Raw genomic sequence first — 24,257 nt, 5'->3', positions numbered from 1 at the left:
ACAAAAAAGGACTTTTGTGGCCCAAGTGTTCCTATATTCATGCTTACAGAGATGCTTTTAGTTTCAAATAGAGTTGAAACTTGTGCTGTATTATAAACAACTTAGAGCTCTTTGTTAAAAAAAAGATCAAAAGAGGTGCATTTAGGTAAACCAGAGTCACATTAAAAAGTGAAAACTTTTTTCTCAAACAAAAAGATATAACTTTTATGATAAAAAATTGTGAAAAACCTTATGATAGTAATCTAAAATTATTCTTCAGGAAGACTGCAGTCTTCACAGCTGTGAAACTGTATATTTCACAGTATATTTCAAGATGCTCTACAGTTCTAAAATAACATGAGCTAATTAAAGTGTAATCTCATCCTGCCTGGTTGTTTTTGCTGTGAGCATGGATTCTCTGTCAGTAAGTACATGACACTAAACTGATACAAAGTTCTTTGCCTTTCTGTGAAATGGAGAAGGCCTGGACCATTGATTTGACATTTTATTCCCTTTTTATAGTTTTGTTTCAGAAAAGCTTCTTTGTTTGCAAACCAGTCCTTTTTGAGGAATGGTTGTTGGATCAGTAGTTTTGCGTAACACAAGCTACTTTGTACCATCTGAACTTTTCTTGTATGTAACCTTTTTTTCTTACAGAGCATATGGACTATGGTTCTTTTTTTTTTCCAGTCTGGGTTTGGTTTTCTTAGTTTTTAATTTGGTGTAGTGGGTTTTTTATTTTTGCTCTGGTTGGTTCCCATGAGTGGTCCAGAAGATATGGAAAAATTAATGTTATGAAAGTTTTCTTGAAGTAGTGTTCAAACACTTGCAGTGTTTGTTCTTGAATCATTTATTCACTTCTCCCAAGATCTAATATTCCAAAGTTTGTCTTTGTATTGATGTTAGACCAGAAGAATTAATCATCCTTGGTGAAATGTGGGGCTTCTTAGTTTGGTTTTTTTAGTAATGCTTGTTAAGCCATTGTAGTTTTTGGTCTAGAAAAAAACTATCCTGTTTTGTCAACATGCCTACCATAATGTGGCTTCCTGTAATCAATCAGAGAGCTGTTAGTATGGATGTGTACTGGGAACCAATAGATGTTAATAAAATATTTGCTGATTAGCAGCATTTTTAATGTAACTTAAACATCTGCTTAGGTATTTTCCAAATCATTAGAATTTCACAAGTTTTACTACAAGATCTGTTTTTAAATTTTTGGATTAGTAAGTTTGGTTAAAAACATGAACTTCTGTAAGTAGTAGTTTTCCAGTTAAATCTCCAAGAATCTCTTAAAGATATTTTTCTGAATTAGGTTATTTGGACCAACATAACAATAGTGGTTAGGTGTTGAATTGTATTGTGCATTCAGGAATGTTTTGTTCCTTGTGAGAATCTTTTATCTAGGTATATGAAGATATTTCTTTGAGCATTGAAGGGGTTTGTGTCTAGGATATTTTTGATCCACAAAAGTTACATCTTTAAAAAATGTTATCATCAAAAAAGAAGTGTTTTTTTAGAGAGTATATTTCTTGGTTTGGAATTACTGTATAGGAAATACCTATAAGTATATTTTTGTACTTAAGACTATGAAATACAATTTTACAGATGTGGTACCATTTGCCTTAAGAATTTCAATAGTAGCGCTTACAGAGAAGTAAATTGAGTTACTAAAGTGCAAGATGAACCTTAAGAAACCTTCCCTTTTTGCTCTGAACTGGACAATTATGTTTAGTGTTTCTTTTTCAGGAGGGAAATTAGCCCTAACCTGGGTTTGTTTTTGGGATAAAACAGAATTTATGTCTGAGGCATCTGTTCTGTTTGTTAATTGAATATGAAACTAAATGTTATCTAATATCCAAACGGTACTTTTCACTGCTTGCAATCATGTGTTGATTCAGGCAGTTACTTCTAGCAGCTTCTGCTAGCTGAGTTTTCTGAAAGCAAATTGTGTTCTGTGATTTCAGAGAATGAAAACCTTTCCATGAAAATTAAGACAGTTAAAACACAGGTAAAATAGTTGATGGTTTTGTTAAGAGATGTTGAAGAAACGTGAACAACCTATCCTCACAATTTTGTTTGTCCAGACACCAAAATTTCCAGACCTCTATTAAGATAAGTAGCGAAGGTCAAGCTTTTTCTGAGGTCAACATCAATCTACTCAGTTCCCTTGAGGTAATTACATGGAGTGGGCAGGTACTGCCTCATCTGTTTCCTGTCCCCTTTTTATTCTTTGAAGCTTACAAGTGTCAGTAACATTGGTGAAAATCAGTGATTGCTTTCACCGGACACCTTCTGAGAGAATACAACAGCCTTTGATCTACTTACCTTTGAAGGGTCTGGTCTTTGGACTTCAGACAATGTCAGGAGCTTGGCTTTTTTTTTTTTTTTAAACATAGTTTGGCATCCAAACATATTTTCTCTTTTTCTGGAGGACTTGCATTAGTTTTTCTTTAAGCCTTAGCCAAATGAAGGTCTTAGAGACTTCCATTTGTTGTGCTAGAACACTTGCATGTGTCTTTAGCCGGACTTGATGTAGGTAAATATCGCAAAAGTTGGTAGCTATAAAATGCTGTAAGAATTTGTTTTCTCAGAAAAAAATGTAGTTATAATAACTGAAACCAAGCAAACGGGCTTTTCTGGGCGGCATAATTTTTTATTTTCTTAGAAAAATATAGTTGTAATAACCAAAACCAAGCTAACAGGCTTTTCTGGGTTGCATAATTTATTAATTAGCTCTGAACCCAGTAGCACTATGTAAATTGGAAGCAACGTGGGATTTGGGTCTCTGTGTGAATTTACTTTTCTTGAAGAGCGAGAACATGACATAGAATAATTTGGATCTGCTTTTGCTGTGTTTCCAAAAGCTGTGAGAGTAGAAGCTACTTTGGGGGACTGAAATAGCTAGATTTTGAAGAATAAGAAGCGAACATCTGCAGCTACAGCAAAAAATCAGCCAGGCTGATGCAGAAGCACATAGGTATTTGGTGGACTGCTGAAGCAGTCCTTCAACTGAAAAGATACATTAATCTTTAACAAATAAATTAAAGTCAGAAAGTGACAATATTGATTCAAAAGCTTCAAAAATGCAAGAACTTTGAGCCCTTTGCACTGCTTTCAGTTCTTGGGAGGCAAGACTGCTAGGAGAAAAAGAGATGATATTTCTACTGGATGTTTCTACTGTTGAGAGCTACATCAAAGAATAGTTCATGTTGAAAGGAATTGCAAGAGATCTATAATCCAACCTGCTGCTCAAATTATATATAAGCTATGAGATCAGGTTCTTCAGTTAGGTCTTGAAAATGTGGAGAATGGAGATGGCACAATCTCTCTGGGAACCTTTTCCATACAGTTGGAAAACATATCTCCTTGTTTGAACCTCTTTGGATTCAGTACTTGTCTTGTAGACAAACACTGCTATGAAGTGATCATCTGCGTTTCCTTACTAACCTCCTTTTAGATACTGGGAGGCCTGTTGTACACCGTGGAGTTATCTCTTCTCCAGCTTGAACATACCAAATTTCCTCAGTTCTTATGTGTATTTCTGCTGCTGACCATGGTGGTGACCATTCCCTTAGCCCACCCCAACTTTTTTCCTATGTTGTAAGAGGTGCATGTAGTTAAAAGTGATCATTATCCTAGATGTGTTACAATGACTGCCACCTTCAAGGTGATTCATCACTTCCCTTGATCTGGCTATGCTGCTATTAATACAGCCCAGGATGCTGTTAGCTATCTCTGCTCCTATGCTGTGCTGCTGATTAGCAGCTGTGTGTCATGGTTACCAGGTTCTCGTTAGCACACATTCTATCCAGCCAATTATGAGCTACATCACTTTAGGGTGGCCTTCTTTCCTAAATTCTAGTCTTTGCACATGTCATTGCTGAATGTCCGAAGGTTAATTCTGGCCTGTTCTTTCTCCATGACTAGAGAATGGCAGCATTTCAGTTGAGTGTATCAATTGTATTGTGTCATGATCTACCCACACCCAGTTCACTGTTCACTGCAGGTATTGTGAGATTGCACTCTTGGCTTACTCCAGGTGGTGGTTGAAGCTGTTACACAGGTCTTAGACAGACCTCTACAGCATTACAGCCATTCCAGCTACTACCATCTGGGCTTGTTCCCAATCACCTTTGTCTCTTTCATGAGCCCAGAAAATTGTTCTAGAAAGAATTGCTTTGTAACCTTCCAGGGCTGAAATGAAGCTCAGTGGTTTATAGTTGCTTGGCTTCTCCTTTTTACTTTTGCCAAATGTGTGATATTTGCCAGATGTGTGACATTTGCCTTTCTTCATTTGCCAGGGACCTCCCCCAATTTTTGTGACTTTTCATGATGATAATGAGCAATGTCACTTTGAGATTAGCCAGCTTTATCAAAACCTTTGAATGTAGGTGAGCTGACCTCTACAATTCTATGGGTTGAGTTCTCACAGGTTATCTCAGACACAATCCTCCACAAACCTATTGCTACCAGTTGTTCTCCTTTTAGTGTCCTTTTACTGACAATAGAGGCTTGGGAATAGACCATGTCAGGGAAGATGGAGGACAAAAAAGCAGGGAGTATGCTGACTTTCTCTCTCTGCTGTTGGTAAAATAGCTGCTTTGTGTAGAAGTCTGTTCATGTTTTCTTTCCTACCATAATAGTGGTAAAATCCTTTCTCATCTTTGTCATTTTTGTGAATGTTAATTCTAGGTGTCTTTTCTCAGGCACCTTCTTTCCATCCCTATGTACTTAGGCAATCCTTCAAAATTTTTCCTTGGCTTCCTCTCCCTGGCTCTGTCTCCTATTTGCTGTTGTTTGGCCTTGTAATTTTCTCATGACACAGCTTTTTATCATACCAGACTTTCTATACATTTGTTTTCTTGAATACCAGGATGACTGATGTAGTTCAAGAACTGGTTGAAATTTTGAATTGTCTGCTATTGAAATAATGAGATTCTGAGTAGAATTGTCATGGTTTAAGAATGGTATTCCCCAGTTTAGTATTCCTACAGAAACACTCCAAACCATGTGCTGCTCAATCATTCTGTCCTCTTCTTCCTCCTTCTGTCACAGGGTGGAGTGGAGAATTGGACTCACAAAAAGTAAAGATCATAGGCTGAGATAAGGACACTTTACTGGACACAACAATGAAATAAGACAATGAACTGTAACAGCAACAATACTAATGGCAGAGTGTACAAGGAAAAAAAGTGATTGATCACCTGTGATTGCACACTGTGGAAACACCCAACCATACCCAGTCCCTCTGCCACACTACCCACAAGGGAGCCCTTCTCCTGTCCCCAGAAAATGGCATGAGGTGGTATAGAATGTCCTCCAGGTCCTAGCCATGCCCCCTCTTGGCTACTGCAAAAATTAACCCTGTTCTGGCTAGAACCAGGGTAAGAATATAGTCAGGTATTTGGAAACTCGAGGAGCAAGCTTTGTACTTTAAACCAGTGCTGATTATGCAAGACGTGATGTCTTTCTGAAGAGAACTAAGTGTAAATTAAAATATGATTACTTCTGTTTATTACATGTAATCTGGAGACCATATTCAAATGATCAAATTAGTTTATGACTGGAAGTCTAACACAAGCCTTGGTAATGGAAAAGAACACAAACATAAAAGAAAAGTTTTTCTTACAAGGAATATATAAGTTTCTTCACTTAAAAAAATAAGGCAAGCAGCTTCATAAGTCATATGATGTGCTAACATGATGTGATACTCAGATTGTCTTTTAAAAATATGTAGAATACTCAACATAAGTATTTTAGATTAAAATGTTCTAATGTTGAAACTTTCCAGATTAGAAAAAGAGTGTTTCTCCTCAAACAATCAAATGAAAGAAGTGATTGAGGAGAAGAAGAAGGTAATTATGGACCTCTCTGCAAGACTAGGGAGTGCTGAAAAAAGCTGCAGTGAATTACAGAGTGAACTTGCAATGGTAAGACAAAAAGCCTATGGCACTTGTTGTTTTGGTTTTTTAAACATGCTCTGAACATAATCTGCATTTGCTGTGCTGAGCTGTGGAATAAATCTGACTTTGCGTTACTCTGATTTTTTATTTATATTACTTTGTTTTGTGAAACAAGAGTAAATATAGATAAGATACTAGAGAAACTAATTCCAAAATGCATTTTAAGTGATACACCATGTATTTAATTGAGAAATTATTTGCAGAAAACAGTTATTTCAAACAAGCCTTTGCATTCCTAATGAAGAAGGCAATTTGTAAATATGGATTGTAATTTTTTGTGAAGAATGTGTGAAGAATTTTTGTGAAGAATCTTCCTATCCAAGCTTTTTTTCCTCAGGCTTGATTAGTTACCATTCTAGACATAATTGTTTCACATAATGTTTTTAATGCAAGCATTTGACTGCAAAAATTGTTTGAAAATGTCTTCTTTGAAGGTAACAAAATTTTTAGTTGATTGTTTTGGGTTTTTTTTGTTTTTTTTTTGTTTGGTGTGCATTTGTCCTATTGGATGTATTTTACAGGATTATTTTCTGAAATATGTTTCCTTATATATGACCAGTTGGTGCCTTCCCACTGTCTCTACGTACACCAACTTTGAATATCAATTTTGCCATCCTCTTTAATCGCAGGAGGGTCAAAACAAAAAGCTTAGGTTATCTTCATTAATGACATAGATGAAGGGATGGAAGTGCACCCTCAGCACATTTGCTGATGACACCAAGCTGAGTGATGCAGTTGGCACAGCTGAAGGACAGGATGCCATCCAGAAAGACCTGGACAAGCTGGAGAAGTGGGCCCATGAAAATCTTATGTTATTTACCAAGATCAAGTGCAAGGTGCTGCGTCTGGGTCAGGGCAACCCCTAGTGTCAACACATGCTGGGGGATGAACAGATCAGAGGAGCCCTGCCCAGAAGGGCTTTGGGGGTGCACGTGGGTGAGAGGCTAGATGTGACCCTGCTGGAAGAAAGAAAGCCAAATACGTCCTGGACTGCATCCAAAGCAGTGTGGTCAGCAGGGCAGGAGAGAGATTCTGCCTCTCTGCTCTGCTCTGGTGAGACTCCACCTGCAGGGCTGCATCCAGCTCTGGGATCCTCAGCCCAGGACAGAGATGGACCTGTTAGAGAGAGTCCAGAGGAGGCCACCAGGTTATCACGGGGACGGAGCAGCTCTGCTATGAGGCAGCCAGGAGAAGAGAAGGCTTTGGGGTGGCCCAATTGTGACCTTCCACTACCTGAATAGAGACTTTCCAGAAGGGCATATAGTAAGAGGACAAGGGGAATGGCTCCAAACTGAAAGAAGGTTTTCATCAGATATTAGGAAAAAAAAATTTATTGTGAGAGTTGTGAGGCACTTAAACATTACAAAAATTAATGAAACATAACAAAGAAACTCATAACAGAGAAGTTGTGAGTGTCCTATTCTTGGAAGAGTTCAAGGCTGGGTTGGAGGGGGCTTTGAGCAAACTGGTCTAGCATTAGAACTAGATGAACTTTAAACTGAAAACCTTATCTCTCTTCATTGTATAGTAGCATTTACAGTATTTCTATACTTAGCCAATTTATTGTTCTATTGTAAATTTCTGCTCCTGCTTCCTCTTGGACCTATGAGTGCAGGAGATTACCATGATCTCTTTCCTGCTTCTAGTAGGCATTGTGCTATTCCGTATATAAGAGCAGAGATCTGCATCAGAGAGTTTTCAGATTTGTTGGTGTCTACTCTTCAGCTGATGGAATTACTCCATACATTGTCTTAGTGTTATCCACTTCCCAGGTAGATTGACAATTAATAAATTGAAGAAAAATAAAACTAAAAAAACGTGTTTTCCTTTGGGAGGACACAGCTTCTTCAATGCAAGCACTTAAGTATTAAAAGACATTTGCTGCCTTAGTAAACCTGAAAAAATAATTTTATCAGGCACAAAAAGAATACAAAGAAAAATTCCATAGTAAAATGTAAGTTATATCTGACAAAAACTCAGGACAAAATTCTATTCATGCTTCAAGTTTTTTGGTAATTACAACAGTATTAAATGGTGTACTCAAAATGAGCATTGTGCAACTGAAAGTAAAAGCAGATAGATTGCCCCACTTGAAAGAACTGTCTTATTCATATAGCAGGTTGTTTTAATTGCTTTACTGGAATGATTTCAAGCCACAAGACTGTCTTGAACAGGTAATAAAAATACTCATTTTCTGAAGAGTTGTATTAGTGGTCCCCTGTGGGATTAGATTTTTATCACCTTGGATGGCCTTGTATTTTTCCTGAAGACTTTCGTATTTGATTGGGAAGCAGGACTGCCTGTGTGTGGTCTTGTTTACTCAGTATAGGCAGCTTTTTTGTTATTTTTCTTCCCAAAATCAAAAAGCAGAAGGCTATCGTAGAAACTAAGTATAAATAACATTCAGTATACTGTTATTAGGTTTCCCTTTACTTATACTAAAATTGTGTGAAATTGACAGTGTGTTCTTTTCCCTTTATTTCCACATCCTGCTTTCTTGATCTGTTAATTACTTTCTTATATTTTGTACTATTATTGACATCCTGAATACATCTTTTCCACTTCAGTCTGGTAATCTTAAGTTGGTTTCTCATGGTACTGTTAATATACAAATTAATGAGTTCATTTGTAAAATATTTGTAAGATACACAAAGTACATTATTTTGAAACTTTATATGAAAAGGTTCTTTTTTTTCTGTAATGGATCAGTTGAAATCAGTTGAATGTACAGTAAAGTAGTTACTCTGCTTGTAATTTTAAATATCAGCATGTTGCAGAAGTTTGCCAGAAACTTGCATGGGTCAAATGTGATAGGATCTGTTCCTATCAAACAAAATTTCTTATGAATGCTCAGCATGAGAAAGCTCTCAATATTTGCATTATGTGTACTTGAGGAAATTGGTCTCAAGCTCATAATTATCTAGCTAGGGTTTCTAGAAATCTTTAGTTTCAAGAACAGGAATTTAGAATAGCCGTTGTGATTTAACACTTCGTTTAAATTGAAACAGCCCCAGCTGTATTCCTGCCTCATGGAAAGAACAAGAGGTATCTTTAGGAGTTTTAAGTTATTCAGGATATTTACATTTCTAGTACCTAGCAGTGGATGATTTTAGCATGGGATGAGCAGGAGATGTTAAACCTTTATTTTGTGAGAAATGCAAATTGAAATTTGGGAAACTTGCGAGTTCATCAGAATGCATATTAGGAAAGTGAAATAATTAAAATATTGTGTCTTAGTATAAATTCCTTTAATTTGGAAGGTGCATTTATTTCCACTCCTTTTAACAGGTTCTATCAGAAGTAGCATAATTTGTATGTAAGTTGTGTAATAGATTGCACACAGCTTGTGTTTTTCCCCATGGCATGTAAATCTTCCTCTTACAGCCACATCTGAAGTCATGTTTGCATCTCAGCTGTCCATAAACACCTTGTAGGTTATCATACACTGAATGTCAGTACAGAAATATTTGAGAATATAGTTCCAGGATATACATATTAAGCATTGTTCTTTACTAGAAGTTGCCTAGGTGTTGACTTAACACACCATGAAAGACCCCGAGGATTATGATTCTGTTCTACAACTTCTGTGGAATAGAAACTGGTACCCAGTGGCAAACATGTAAATGTCATCTAGGCAATCTAGTGTGGACAGTTTATTTCAGTTTAAAAAATATCCCAGTCATGATACACACTCTTCTTTAATTTTGTGCATTAATTGTTAAGGGTTGTTTTATGTTGATTGTTTTTTTCTTGCCTTAACACAGGCGGAGAGTTTTTCTTCCCAGCTGTTACTTCTATTATTGTCCTAATGTAAGAAGACTAGTTAGTCTGAAGCATATGCTTAAATGATCTTCTGCAAACAAACCACTTTTTAAATTTATTTTGAAGTGCAGAGGTCGCTCAAGTTGTGATGTCCTGGTGTTGGAAGACAGGCATCTAAAATTTAAAGTTGCAGTTCTCAAAAAATTTTCTCTGTCTTGGACAGAAAAAATATACCTCAAGACCCAAGGAGATACTTCATAACATTCTCTCGCAGCAAAAGTTGTTACAAATCTCTTTTTGTGGGAAGGACAAGAAGGATTTCAATAAAACTTGAGCATTTTGATTAATTTGCAAGACTGAGATATGAAATTTCTTGAGAGATTGTATTTAACTTACACATGGCCAGACTCTTCTAGAGATTTTTGAATATTCCAGATATAAGAAAATAAAAGTATTCAGTAGTTTGAGAACTTGAGCAAAAATAAATTGAAGCCTAAGGAGAGAGTTTGTCAGTGATGGTTTTGTTTTGTTTTTTATAATACAAGTTATGCCTGTTTGCTGAAAAATTTGTGCCACTTTTCTGCTTTACAGAGCATCACTTGAGTAAAATCTGTGTTTTGTCAACTGTGAAGCAGTCTTTTGTATTTCAGTAAATGCTTTGATTTGCTGCCCCCAAGGTCATGCCTGGTAAACATTCTGATACTTTTGTAAAGAATTTACATAAGCACTTTTCAAGGCATATCTGAACATGCTGTTCCTTGGTGGCTATGTGGATAGTTCTGGATTTGGCTCTTACTCTGCCATCACCAGTTGGAATTTTTACTACAGACTGAGTGGGTTAATTAGTCCATGTGAAAGAGAGCCTCCCCAGGAACCCCTTGTGACTGCAGACAAAGTAGAGAAAATTTCTCAGGAATTAAGGCAGTTCATTATACATCTGGACCCTAGCTCCCTGCTTACTACTGCAGTGGTTTTGTTAAGGCAAGGCCTCAAAGTCCTGCCCACATGAAAAATAAAGTTATTGAAATTGAGATACAGATTCACATTTGCAGCATCAGATTCTGTGGACTGTCCTGGAACTGTGTATAGAGTTCACATTTATTTTAGTTAACCATGGCTTTTGCAAAATGCTGCAAAAACAATGGGACATCATTTCTGTATGGGAACAGGAGCAAAAATCAAATACTGATAGTTAAGGAAAATATCTCTACAATTAAGCTAGTAGGAACTTGTCCAGATAAATAAAATTACCATTCTGGAAGATTAACACAAGTCTGACAGTGAATAGAAGAATTTTATAAGCAGTCAGTTTTTAGAATAGTTCAAGTTATCCTTACAGATAAGGATAGAAAGTATTTGGAAAAAAGATTTTCTCCTCATTGGAGTTTACAGTATTTTAAATGAAAAATGCTTAGCTTCTCTTTAATTTCTTTAAAAGTTCAATTTTGTTTTAAAATTGGTGATTAAATTAATATGTTGCCAAGCACATTTTCTACTAAAAGGTTTTTGTCCTCAAGAGTTGTTTTATGATAGTAGGAGCCTTTTTTAAGGATATGAAGTTTGTTTCAAGGAAGCATTTTATATGGTAAAATTCAGCATATGTTCTGGGTTCAGGAAGTATGATTTTTCTTCCATATTATTAGGTTTTTGGCCTTCAGTTTGGAATATATTGTGAAAAAGGGAATTGTTTTTAGGGACTATAGGAAATACTAGTATATGTTGAGAATTTTAAATTCTCAGGTGTTCATGGAAATTTCACTCATCTTAGGGACCTGGAATTCCCAAGGGCAGGTTCTTCGAGGGAAGACTGAGGTGAAAAAAAGCAACGAGAAGGCCTTTTCTCTCTCCTAGTCACCAGATCACTGCCTCATTAGCAATGGTCCACCTTTTGCCTAGTCCTTTTGGAGGTGAGGTACTTCAGAAATCTTTTACTGTTGCTCTTCACATCCCACATCAGATTCAACTTTAGGTGGATTTTGGCATCCCTAAAGATATCCCTCTAGGCTTTAGTGATGTATCTGTATTTTTCCAAGTTTAGTATGTCTGAACAATCTTCTTTATGCTTCCTATTAATACTTGATCAGGAGTCCCCTGCATATCCATACAGACCTCACCTTTGATTTTCAAGGTTGTTTTCAAGGATCACTGTCTAGGTCAAGAGTGGTCCATTCTGGTGTAGAGGAAGTCAACAAAGTCAGCAGAAGACTTACAAGTTTTAATTGAGTTCATAACTATTCTTCCACCTGTTTACTAATGTGGTCTGTGAAGCAAACTCTTTTATGTAAAGGCTTTAGCAGTTTTCCTGTCAACTGATTTCCCTTTTGAAATAACCTAGGAAAAAATTACACCTATACTTCTCCAGTAGTTCTACAGAATGGCAAAACATGTTGATGGATGGAGGTGTTGAGAAGGATTGTAATCACATCTCCTGGAACAGCTGAATCTGTCAGCTGCAAGTGATTGTGTTTGACTCTATACTTGTACACTCCATTTTCCTTTTCGAAGTAAAGCATTAAGCATACTCCCTATGTTTGTTCAGACTGAAGAAAACTAAGGAGATAATAGCTACTGCTGTAAACTATCAAGTGGGTGCTTGTAGAGAAGATGGATGTACACTCTCCTTAGATCTGTGAATTAGAAGTAGAAGAGAAAACAGGAAAGTTATAATTACCTGTAAGGGGAAAACAAAAAACTTCACAATGCACATTGTGAGATATTGGAACAGGTTGCCTGGAGGGTTTGTTGAAATGTCATCTTTGAGGATACTCAAAACTTGACAGAACAAGGTTCAGAGCTGCCTAACCTGACTTCGACCATACTGTGCTGTGAGTGGGGAGTGGGACCAGATGACCTCCACAGGTCCTGTCAGCTTAAATTCAAGATTTTATAACTGTATACGTTCTTGTTAGATACCTGTCAGTGAGACATAAGAAATCAGATCAATAATAGATCCTTTTGGATTGTGCCTGGATTTTTAGCAGTGTAATAATTTGCAGCAGTTTTTTTCCTTAAATTTCTGATAATGGGGACAGTGATTGAAAATAGAAGGGAAAGATACTAAATATTTTGCAGTTCAAGTGTAGAGAGACTGGCTAGTGTAAGTAATTTCCTTTTGATCTTTACTGCTGTTGAAAAAGGGACTAAAATCAACTTCGGAAGTATAGATGCAGTTAGCAAATAAAGCATAGAGAAGTGGTGAAGGCTGAATAGACTGGAACACACTGACTAAATTATGGTAAATTAACTAAAGAAGATGGAAAAATTGGATGAGAAGATTGAAAAAAATTCTCACATTTTACATTTCCATAGAAAATGTTTTTCTGGGAAGATTTAGTCTCACCTTCTCTGTGCTGGAGTATTTTATGTAAAAACAATATTTATCTTATTGTGATGTTTTCATATTGTTATATTTTCTTATTTTTAATTTGTGAGATCTCTGAGATGATGTCAGCACACAAGAGTAAATTACTTTATTGTGCTTGCATCCCATAAAATATTTTTACTGGATCTCAACATTTACAAGTTCTATTTATATAGATAATTTCATGGAGAAGGAATTAAGCCTTGGTTATTTTTCAATATATAGATGTGATTTGGAAATTCTTTATGTAGTACAAACTCTCACACAAGGAAAAGCGTGTAAATGCTACAGGGGACCTAACACTGAAATACACATATGAATAATATATTAGTTGATATACAGTACATATAATTAAAATTGAAGGAGTAAAGCAAATTTATAAAATATTTAAACTGAATAGTGAAGAACACTGCAGAGAATTAAATGCATTCCTTGTTTTTTTAATCCTGACAGTTATATGCTACCAGTATGTAGCAGTTTTCCTGGGGAGAATGTTTCCCACACATAAGAAATTGCCTGGGTTCTTTGACATGCAATGAAGCGTAACTAAAGCAACAGTCTCTAGATATGATAGAAAACAGTAGAATTTTGCTCAGTAAAAAAGGTTAACTTTCCATTACCAAGTAGAAATGGAAATTACACAAATATGTCTTACAATTTAGAATTTAGAAATAAATTGAGCAATTAGAAGTCATGAGACATCTTCGACCATAGCCTTTGTCATAAGAAAATTGTGAAGTTATTTAAATATAGTTTCCTCTTGAGCAGGGATGGTTGGTTTTCTTTTTGTTTTTTTTTTTTTTTTTTTTGCTTCTTTTAGGTTTTCCAAATTGCTGAATTTTTGTCAGTCAGTCAGCAGCTAAAATCATACATTTCCTTGAGAAGTAAAAAGTCCATATACTCAAAAAGACCTCGGTCTTGTCTGGAATTATGGATACATGTCTTTGAAAACTGCAAGTTATCAGATATAAATTGAAGGAATGATTTGGTGTAGTCTTTCTATTGTAGTGATTTAAAAAATCTGCTGTAGAACTTTTCTGACCTTGAAAAATTTGCTGTCTTGATTTGAACAATAGACTACACTTAGTGAACAGCTTTCTTTAAGAAAATTCAGTGATAGGGGCTAAGAACTCTGTAGTTTTATGTTCCATGCACAAAGATGAGGTTTTGGTATTGAAGAAATCCCTATCTAGCACGGAACATATTAACAATTGAAGTAGGCAGGTTTGCAATGAGAATAGGTGTGGGATTTGACTGAGTGCCAAATCATGGATTTCTAGCCTGTCTGCCAGTAGTTGGGTGTCTTTCTGGCTGCCCTTGTAGGATGTAACAATAGATTTCACTGCTTGCATAGAGGGGCAGAAGTTAATGTCCGTTAAGATACTTTTAAAGCAGAAGATTATGAAGACTAAGTTTTTGTACACCATCTTTTGTTTTGCTTTTGAAATCCTTTAGTTTTATGCTCGTGTGTTGTGTTGGGGGGGGGGGGGGGGGGGGGGGGTGGTCACAGCACGTTTCAGTACTCTGCCTGCACTGATGACAGGAGAAAGAAACAAACACAGCTCTTGCAGGAGACACACACCCAGAAGGCTGCACTTGCTGTCTCCTGTTTTAATTGTCAGTTTCACCTTATTTTTACTGTGGCTGATTTCATGCCAAATACATTGAGATGCTAGGGATGCACTTATCATATGTAATATCAACCTTGCTTAGCAGAAAACTTATCTGCTTTCTCTGTGGGCTCAAAACCCGGAAAACTAGATGAAATGTAAGAAATGTCAGAACTAGCACACAGAGCAAAGATTTTATCATCTTCGTTGCAAAGCCTGATGTATTTCCTTGAGCAGAAATTTCACAAAGTGTAACTGCTGCATTTTATTATTTTTATCACAAAGGTCTTCAGTGTGTCTCTTTGGTAATTACCATCCAAGGCAAGCACGGAGGTAGATGCCCTAAGTGTCTGAAGGGTACTCAGGACCATGCTCCCCCATGAGCTAAGGTGACAGCACAGCATAGGCACCCAGATCAGGTCAGCCCTTGCCCCATCTGTGTGTCCCTTGCAGGGTGACAGGATGAAGGCCACACTCAGGTTGCTCTCAGGCTTGTCCCACATGGAGGATCCCACCCAGGCCTGCATGCACAGAGCACTTTCCTGCCCCTCAGGACTCTTGTGCTCTGCTGCCTTCCCGTGTGCCTGTGCTGGCTGACCACACATGAGGAACCAGCCCCCACGCTGAAACCAGAGAGCAATGTTCCTTTCTTTTTTTTCCCTCAGCAGGCAAGATCTGCTAGAAAATTCCCTCAGCTGACACAGTTTCCTTCTAAGTCACATTAAGTCATGTTGGTCTGAACTTCTGTGTCTTCCCCTTCCTACCCCTGACAAGCTGCAAGCCCTGTAGTTCAGGAAGAAGAGAGCTGCTGAGTACAGCTGCTGTACTTTTCTCCCACATGCCACCCACTGTTTTTCCCCTCTCCTTTTTGCATTTGACCGGTCTGTGTCACCTGCACTCAAGCAGTATTACCTGTTGCAGGGGTCGGATTGCTGCTGCTGCTCCTGAGCTTTCTCCTTTTTCCTGTCTGCAGCTGCAACAGCTGTTTGCTAGGAGATCACCCCTCCTCTTTCCTCTTACCCCGCCCCACGACGTCACCGCATGTAGCACTAAGCAGGAACAGCAGTGCACTTCCCGAGAAAGAAGTTTTTATGCCCAAATACTTCCACTGCATTTACCCTGACCCCCAGTCAGCCCAGCCCAGCCCAGCCTAGCGCAACCTGAACCTGCCTTACTCTAACCTAACCTAGCTTAATCTAATCTAAATTGGTTTCTTGCTGTCGTACCAATAAGCTAGTCTGTGAATCCCACTAACTTTATTTCTTAACCTAAAGCAATGTTTTGAAAGATACTGGTGAGAAGAAATGCAAAATTATAATGCTTCTTTTATGCTTAAATCATCAACACTACAGCAATGCTATCAACTCCGTCAAATGATAAGGAAGGATGCGAGCACACCCATCCTTTAAATTATTTCAGATAGAGGAAATAAATTTCCACTTATTATATAGAAATGTGTGAAGTTTCATGCCCCTGTGAAATTTGAACACTACCTGCAGAGCGAAAATATGTGTTCATCCTAGTTTACTTCTGCCCAAGGTGTCTGGGATATCTCAGCATAAATCAGATGAAGAATACCCTAACTTGTTTATAAACTCCCTTCTGCCAATATGTAAGTTTCACCACAGGCATTCATGTTGAAATTACACCCTATCTGATGCTGTAAGTGAAGAGCACACTGAAGATGTGATAAGCATAGGATATTGTGTGTAAGTACAAAATGCTGGAGGGTAAAATGTCCCTTACTGGGTCTCATCCCTGTTGCGAGTGGCACTGAGCTCCTGGCAGGACCATGCCTGTGGTGTCCTGGAGAGGTGCGAAATGCCTCCCTGGCTAGTGAATGATTTCCTGGCAGGCACAGTGGGACGCTGTGTTTCCCATGGTTATGTCTCCCACCTGAGACCTGAGCATGAGGGTCATACAGCTGTGACTGGCTTACTGCTCTGTGGCAGCTTATTTTCACTGCTCCAGAATCATCTTCTTCTAGGCTAAAGGATTCCTTTCTTTCTCAGGAGGAAATAATATATCAGTGTTAAATAGAGGGTCAAGCAATCCAGCATACCACTATTGAAAGGCCCATCCATTAACTGCTTACTCACTCCCCTCTGCAGCTGGACAGAGGAGAGAAAATTTAGCAAACAGTTCATGGGTTGAGATAAGGACTGGGAGAGATCCCTCAGAAAATACCTGGGCTGATGCCAGGCACCTATGAAAGCTGCTAACTTGTGCAGCTGGACAGAGAAGAGGAAATTTAATGTAGGGTTCATGGTTAGGGCCAGGAGAGTTCACAAATACCATCACAGGCAAACCAGGCTTAACTTACAGATATGAACTTATTACAAAGAAAATCAGAGCAGGATAAAGAGAAGGAAAACAAGCCCTTTAAAAAACACCTTCCCCCCATCCCTCCCTCTACCTCCTTTGCCAGCTGTACCGCCAACCCAGCTGGCACAAGGAGACAGGGAATGAGTGTTACAGTCAGTTCATCACCTGTGGCTTCTCCTGCTGCTCAGGGAGAGGAGTCCTTCCCCTGCTGCACTGCAGGGTCCCTCCCACAGGAAACAGCTCACTGAGAGCTTCTCCAACGTGGCTCCATCTCATCAGCAACAGCTCCCTCCAAACTGCTGCAGTGTGAGTCCATCCTGCAGGCAGCAGTTCTCCCAAAACTGCTGCAGCCTGGGTCACTCTTCCATGGGGTGCAGTGCTCCAACGACAGGCTGCCCCAGCCTGGCAGCAGGAGCCCTCTCTCCACAGGCCTCCCACAGGATCACAGCCTCCTCCAAGGTATCTGCCTGCTCCAGTGTGGGGCTGTGGGTGGATCTCTGCATCCCTGTGGCCCTGCATGGGCATAGCTGCTTCCCCATGGGCTGCACCACAGCCCGCAGAGGAATGTGGGCTCCGGTGCCTGGAGCACCTCCTGTCCCTTCTTCTCCACTTGCTGTCTGCAGAGTTGTTCTTCTCACTTGTTTCCACTCCGCTCTTGTCTGGCCACAGTTACAACTGCATAACAACTTTTGGTTTGATTTCTTAAATCTGTTATCACAGAGGAGCCACAAGGGATTGGCTCTGCTGGACGTGGTGGAAGGTTCTAGCAACTTCTCACAGAAGCCACCCCTGAAGCCCGCCCCCCATTAAAAACCAGCCCATGCAAACCCAATGACAATTAAAACCTAAATAGTTTTAGAAAGTTTTTTTTCCTTTGTCAAAATAACAAGCAAAAATCCATGTTTTCTCCTTTTCCAGTGACCTTTATATATTTTCCAGAGCATTGTTATTATCATTGGTTCATTTGCGTGAATTCACTTTGTATCTTTTCAGTTTATCGCATTATGGCGTTATTCAGCAATAGACTATGTTCTTAAGAGTCTTTGTCTTCAGGAAAAAAGTAATTGTGGTCGTAGTAATCTGAAAAAAAGGTGAAATGGGTGCAAAATCCTAAGAGTGTTAGCTGCTTGAGTTAGCATCATCTTTTTTTGTTCAAAAATCTAAAACACAGCACCATATGAACTGTTCTGAAGAAAATTATCTCTTTTCCTACCCTTGGCCCAGTACAGCTAGCAGAAAGTCTGAAACAGCAGATTTAAGAGTTTATTCACTTGTATACTTCTGTAAAACTCATATGGAACTTGGCATTTTCCCCAAATTCTTCCCTCAAACTCTTGGGCAGTACTGGCCGCACACTTCAAATACTGGGTTGGGCTTTTTATCTCATTGCTGACATGGTGCTTCTGCCACAACAGAGTGCGTTTGGATTATGCTGCATGTCTCCTGCACAGCTGTATGAAGTCAGACAACATTTGGGCAGCATTAAAGCCATAGGTTTGTTTTCAGCTAGTAGGCTGAATCTGTATTTCTATTGGCAGATTGAGCTGCCTAGAAATAGGGTTACAGCAAAGGGAAGGAATGACAGCATGAAAAGTGTACTGGCAAAATTCTAATTTTGGCAAATATGATAATAATAACATCATTGAAGGTTATGACTTAAAATATGAAAATACTTTATTTAGACAGTTTGACAAAAACTATGGTATGGAAGATAACTCTTTGATCAACTTAATACGTATTGTTTTAAACTGAATGAGAATTGTGCATTACCACTTTGCTAGAGCTACAAGTATGAAAAAATAGTGTTTATTTTTTTTGTGCAACAAGATCAATGCAGAATGTTCCTACAATGGGTAGTAGTGAGAGGTTGGTCTTATAAATGAGAAGATTGGACTGGAGCTCTCTGCATAGTTATAGCTGTGGTTATGTGATAAAAATTATCGTAAGGTCACACTTAGCACTTTCTTCAATGTGAAATCTTCTCAAAAGAGGTCAGATTTTATGAATTCTTCTTAGGTTGGTTTTAAGTGTAACACTGTTGTTTGGGATATCTCTAGGATTCACAGGGCTCTGAAGTGTCATTAAGAAACTCTTGTTTTTTCCCTGACTCTACAGAATTTTAGAAACTGTGGTAAGTAGGTGGAGTGGCTGATAGGACAGAGGTCAGTCTGTGTGTGCTGTAGAGCTGATCTTGCTCCAGCTGCTGACAGCAATCTTGCAAATATGTGTTGCTTTGAATAGGTGGAACTTTGTAACACCTAGTCCAGCCTGAACAGCACTTATACTTTCTAGTATTATTAAAAGTCAGGAGAGAAGAGGCTAACTAATTGAAAGAATTTTGTAAACACCAGCTGGCAATATGTTCTGACTTGTGCACTTAAGTAAGTTTTCCACTGAGTTCTATTGGTGTATTACGTGTAGCCTACAAAAGGAATTTAATTATTTTTATACAATGCCTTAGTAGAATGTCGTGCTTATTAGATGACACTAATTATAGAATTTTTTTAAAATGCCCATCAAGTATGTAAGTAGACCTCCCCTGATAAAGTTTTATGGAGAGCCAAAAAGTCTCAGACTTTAGTACCTGATTTGACTTCATGAGCCACTCTGTGTAAATTGCTTAGTGACACTGGTGATAAGCACCCCTATCGTTGTTTAGTTGTTGTGGGAGTTATGATGATTTAGCCTTCTTGGATTTAAAATCCCTCAGATATTTTCACTTTTGCAAAATAAGGCTGCTATTATAGTTGGTAAAGATAGTTTTGCTTATAGAACATGTTAAAAATTGTTGAAACGTTGATACTATAATTTGCCACGCAGTAAGTGATAAATGTTTTTTTCTAAGAATATAAATAATGCTGAGAGGAATGGTCTGTCAATAACCTAGTATTGTCGTGTAACACTAGGAAAAAACAAAATTTTTTCTTGGAAACTGAGTATCAGCTGACATCTTGTGACCTCTCGATCAATACAGTGTTGTTTTGCCTTCTTGGCACATTGTTCTATGCACTTTAGAATGGCCAGACTTGTTCATATGTCCCCAGTTAAGGCAACAAGATCAGAAGTCTCAATCTAAATGTTTAATAAATAAGTTTAGTTTGTATCTAATGGATATATCAGATTTATAATTGAACTGTTATATAGGACCCTACAGACAGATAATATTTTTTGTCATTTCCTTTAGAATAAAATTTAATATAATTTAAAATGTTATTAAGTCCTCTCCAAGCATAACATAGTCATATGATCTTTGGCTTTGAGTAAATGAAGTACTGCATTACTATATGCATGCTTAGTCACAACAGCAAAATCATGTCAGGAAAAATGTAACATTCTTAACTTTCAGACATGTTTTTCTAAGTATATAATTGTGTGGTTTCAAAGTTGCCTTGTCTGACTGAATGACACAGGTTTGACTACAGTAGAAATAATATGTGAGACTGCATACCAAATGCATTAGACATAAATGTAATCCAGAATTTACAGTTCTGTATCTTCTATTAAAGCTCTTATATGGATGTCTTTTAGCTCTATTTGCTGTGAACGCATGGCTATACAGCTGTATCTCTCATGGCAAACAAGGCTGCTCTTCAGTGTTTTGTATTGCCACTGAAGCCGTAGCTAATTCTAATACCTCACATCCAGGGTGAGTAATTTTCTTTCTGTGGCTTTAAGGCTTAATTTTTGTTCTGTGGTTTCCTTCAGGCACTTGTGAGGACAAAGATAAACCTCTGAGCTGCTCTGTCATTGAGACTTTGAGGTGTACCTTGACAGCTTACCAGAACAAGCTGGAAGATACGTCTAATGAGGTAGCACTTGCAGTGTTTGGCTCTATATGTATTGCATTTGGCCTGCAGCAGAACATACACTTTGCTTGTAAAGAACAGCAGAAGTGTGGGAATGTTGAGTAGACAGCTGCAAGTATGCCTGAAGAAAAAATCTCTGTCGCTACTATTTCTCTAAGCTTGCCCTACAGTAAAGTTTCACATTTGTAGGGACAGGGAGAACAGTTTTTTGTCTTTCTAGTTGAATTTGATTTTCTAGTTCAGTCTTTGGGGGTTATTTTCAAAAAACGTTTAGGATAACAAGCCATTCATATATAGAATATTAGTTAAAAGATAATAATCTAAGAGGGCAGCTGCATATACTGCAGTGTTCCTAAATACACAGTGGTTGAGCCTCATTAGTCACTGCTATCAGGCATGTAAATGATCATGCTCCTCTGTACTTCTAAAACTGGTATAATTTTCTGAGGAGAGTGTTTTCAATAGATTCTCTTTGGGAGCTTCTTTGCTATAATTTCAATTAAAGTAGGACTGTTAGAATACTGTCTTTAGGTTATCTAAGAAAATAATGGAAGTATTTCAATTTTGGGGAAATTACCCTTGAAAAAAATCGGATGTTTTCCATGCAGTCCTTTTATATCACTGATTGAGAAGCTACAGTTTTGCATTTATTTTCTTGTGTGTTTTGCTAGTCTGACTAAATTACTCCTCTTGGGTTTAAATGTTTTATTAATTTGTGGCTTTAAAGCCTGTAGAAAGAAGTTAACTGCACTATTAAAACTTTTTGTACAAACTTGTGATTCATCTTTGAATAAAACTGGCAAATACAGAAAGGCAAGGCATGATGAGACTGTAAGGTGCCAGCACTCTTATTTAATTTCTAGGTTTTGTCTGTTGTTTTGACAAATGCATAGTCTAGCTAGTCACTCAACAGGTTAAAAAAATTAAAAATTAAAAAGAAAAAAAGAAAACTATATTAGCTTTGACCTTTTTAGTGGGAAAAAAATGGTCACCCACAAGACCTTTGGGTTTGTTCAAGGGGCACAAAAATAAGTGACCATGGTAGCAATTACACTTTTTAAACAGCAAGCACTGTTAAGTTTCTCCCAGCGAGATAAGAGAACTGATGTGTATAGTCATTATGAAACTCTTCTGAGACCCAAGTCTGGAAGCTGCAGAGTAACTAGGAACATATTACCCACAGCGAATTGTTATTTGGGAGGAGGAGCATCACGTGATAGGCAGCACAGTTGAAAAGTCGACTCAGCAGGCTTTGGCTTAGTGATGTGCTTTGTTGTGAAACTGTGCCAGAGACAGCAGTGGGGAGACCAAGGGGGTGGCTTCTAAGAAAGCAAAGAGAGTGTTCTGACAGAAAGAAGAATGAACTGTCAAGGAAAATAAATCGCAAGCAGAGCAGGACCAACAGATGACCTGCCACAAGACTTCCCAGTAGGACTGTGTGTGACTGACCCTGAAGTTGTCATATGGAGCCAGAGATCACTGAGCACCTCCGTGGTGCACAGAAAGGGCAGTGCTCTGTCCTTCTTGATTACCCCTGCCCCCACAGAGAATGCTGCTTTTGCCTTTTTATGTGTGAGATATGTTTAAAAATAAAACTTTTTAATAATACAATAATGCACAAGGGGACTATGAAGGGCACTGTGCAATAAAATTAGAATGTTTTAATACACAATAAGAAAGGGTTTTAGTAGCAACACAACAGTAAGCAAATTTTAGTGGTTTCCTTTATAAAAAGATTTTCAACAAGATTGCACATATTGATGAATTTATTAATGTATGTGTACACCTATATGTATATGTGAAATATGCTGGTAAACTTGTCATGTGTCATCTTTAACTTACTGTGTTAAACATTTGATTAAAAGATCTGATTAGTTTGTGTAGTCACACAAAGTAACAAACTAGAAAGTTGTAGAAGTGTTTTGGGTTTTGTAGATAACTAGCTTCTGACTTTCTGTATAGTGCAGACACCAGAACATGTTTGGATAGAGGGAAAAGATTAGTAAACGAATAAAAAGACTGGAGATATTCCAGTAGCATTCTTTAATTTACTGTAATTATTTCTAAGGGTTCTGCCAAGTTTCCTGACATCAAAATATAAAAATAAACATTTTAAATGTAATTCATAAATTTTGTAAATGACGTATTCTGTTTCTGAGTTGCTATGTCAGGCGTTAGCAGCATGATCATAAAAACAGAGATACACATTATTTTGGTATGCTGTTACCAGTTTTGAAAGTGGAAAGTGAAGCTACTACACATGGTAGTACCTCAGTACATATTAAGCAACCTCTGAGACTGCTTTTGCTTTTAACCCTAAAAGTCACTGTGCCTCTGTGGTACATTGATGCGTTTTACAGTATGTGAGTACTGTCCAGTGTTCTCTTAAGAATCAAGTTTGTAGCTGGACAATTTCTGCAAATGGCCACTGACTTGAAAACTTGTTTTCTCAAACCACTCCCTAGATCATTATTTGAATTTACTACACTTTCAAGTGAATTTCAGAATCTGTGTTTTTGTCAGATATTTTGAGAGTTAATAGGATAGGTAAGAATGGACTCAGTTTGGGATTCTGCCACTACTCTTTATTTTAAATCATTATAAAAGGTTATTTAGTGTTTTGTAATGGCATGTTATTTAGATTGTATGGAGTACAAAAGGTCTTCAAGGAATTGAAATAAATTTTGTCTTTTTACTTTCATATATGAAATTCTTCCTTTATATTATATAGAATAGATCCTTGCACCCTTTCTGTAAAAGCCTGTTTGACTTTCATATTTTTTGCAGCTCGAGAAAACGAAGGCTTTGTGTAAAAAGATGACAAAAGAACTTGAGGTATCTGAGGAGAAAATGTGTGCTTTAAGACAAGACCTGAAGGTATGGTTTAATGAACTTAGCATAAAATTCGAACATTCTGCAAAAGGTATCTTTCTGGATTAAAAGTATCTTTTTTCTTATCAGAGTAAGTCCTTATATCATTGTAGTCTGTTGAGCAAACTATTTTACCTCACAAGTTTGTGTGAAACCATGCTGTTTTATCCTGGTTATCACTATAAAGCACATAATTTCAATGATTACCCTCCTGAAATAATTAAAATACCTTGATAAATTTGCAGGTATTGTTTTATATTGAAATAATTATCAGTAATCTGTTTTGTTTAACTGTTTTTCTCAACAAAAGTGAAAGAGAATTTAATTACCTCTATGCATATGAAGGTATATTTTATTAAAGATGTCAATTCTTTAGTTAATTGTTTTGTTTATGTTTGTCAGAAGGGTCATGTGATGCATCAAGTTGTCTTTAACATCTGTAAAGTGTGCAGCCTAAAATTTCTTGGAATAAAAGTTACCTGAGATAAAAACACTTGAGAGCTCTTTCCTTTAGTTTTGGAACAATTTTTTGTTTCCTGTTTTTGGCTGGCACCACTTTTGTAATTTCCTTTCTGGTTAA

At 37.6% G+C, this 24,257-nt stretch overlaps 1 protein-coding gene across 1 annotated transcript in view; it reads left to right on the top strand.

The window, feature by feature from the left end:
• CCDC171 (coiled-coil domain containing 171) overlaps nt 1–24,257 on the top strand; it is a 135,818-nt gene that overhangs the window by 33,455 nt on the left and 78,106 nt on the right. The window contains 4 exon segments of the mRNA XM_031056875.1: nt 5,771–5,909; nt 6,617–6,791; nt 20,706–20,809; nt 23,594–23,683. Of these exon segments, the coding sequence (XP_030912735.1) occupies nt 5,771–5,909; nt 6,617–6,791; nt 20,706–20,809; nt 23,594–23,683 (508 nt within the window).

This window comes from Geospiza fortis, unplaced genomic scaffold, assembly GCF_000277835.1.
Source record: "Geospiza fortis unplaced genomic scaffold, GeoFor_1.0 scaffold12, whole genome shotgun sequence".
NCBI lineage: Eukaryota > Metazoa > Chordata > Aves > Passeriformes > Thraupidae > Geospiza > Geospiza fortis.
This window is presented reverse-complemented; position numbering and strand designations above follow the sequence as displayed.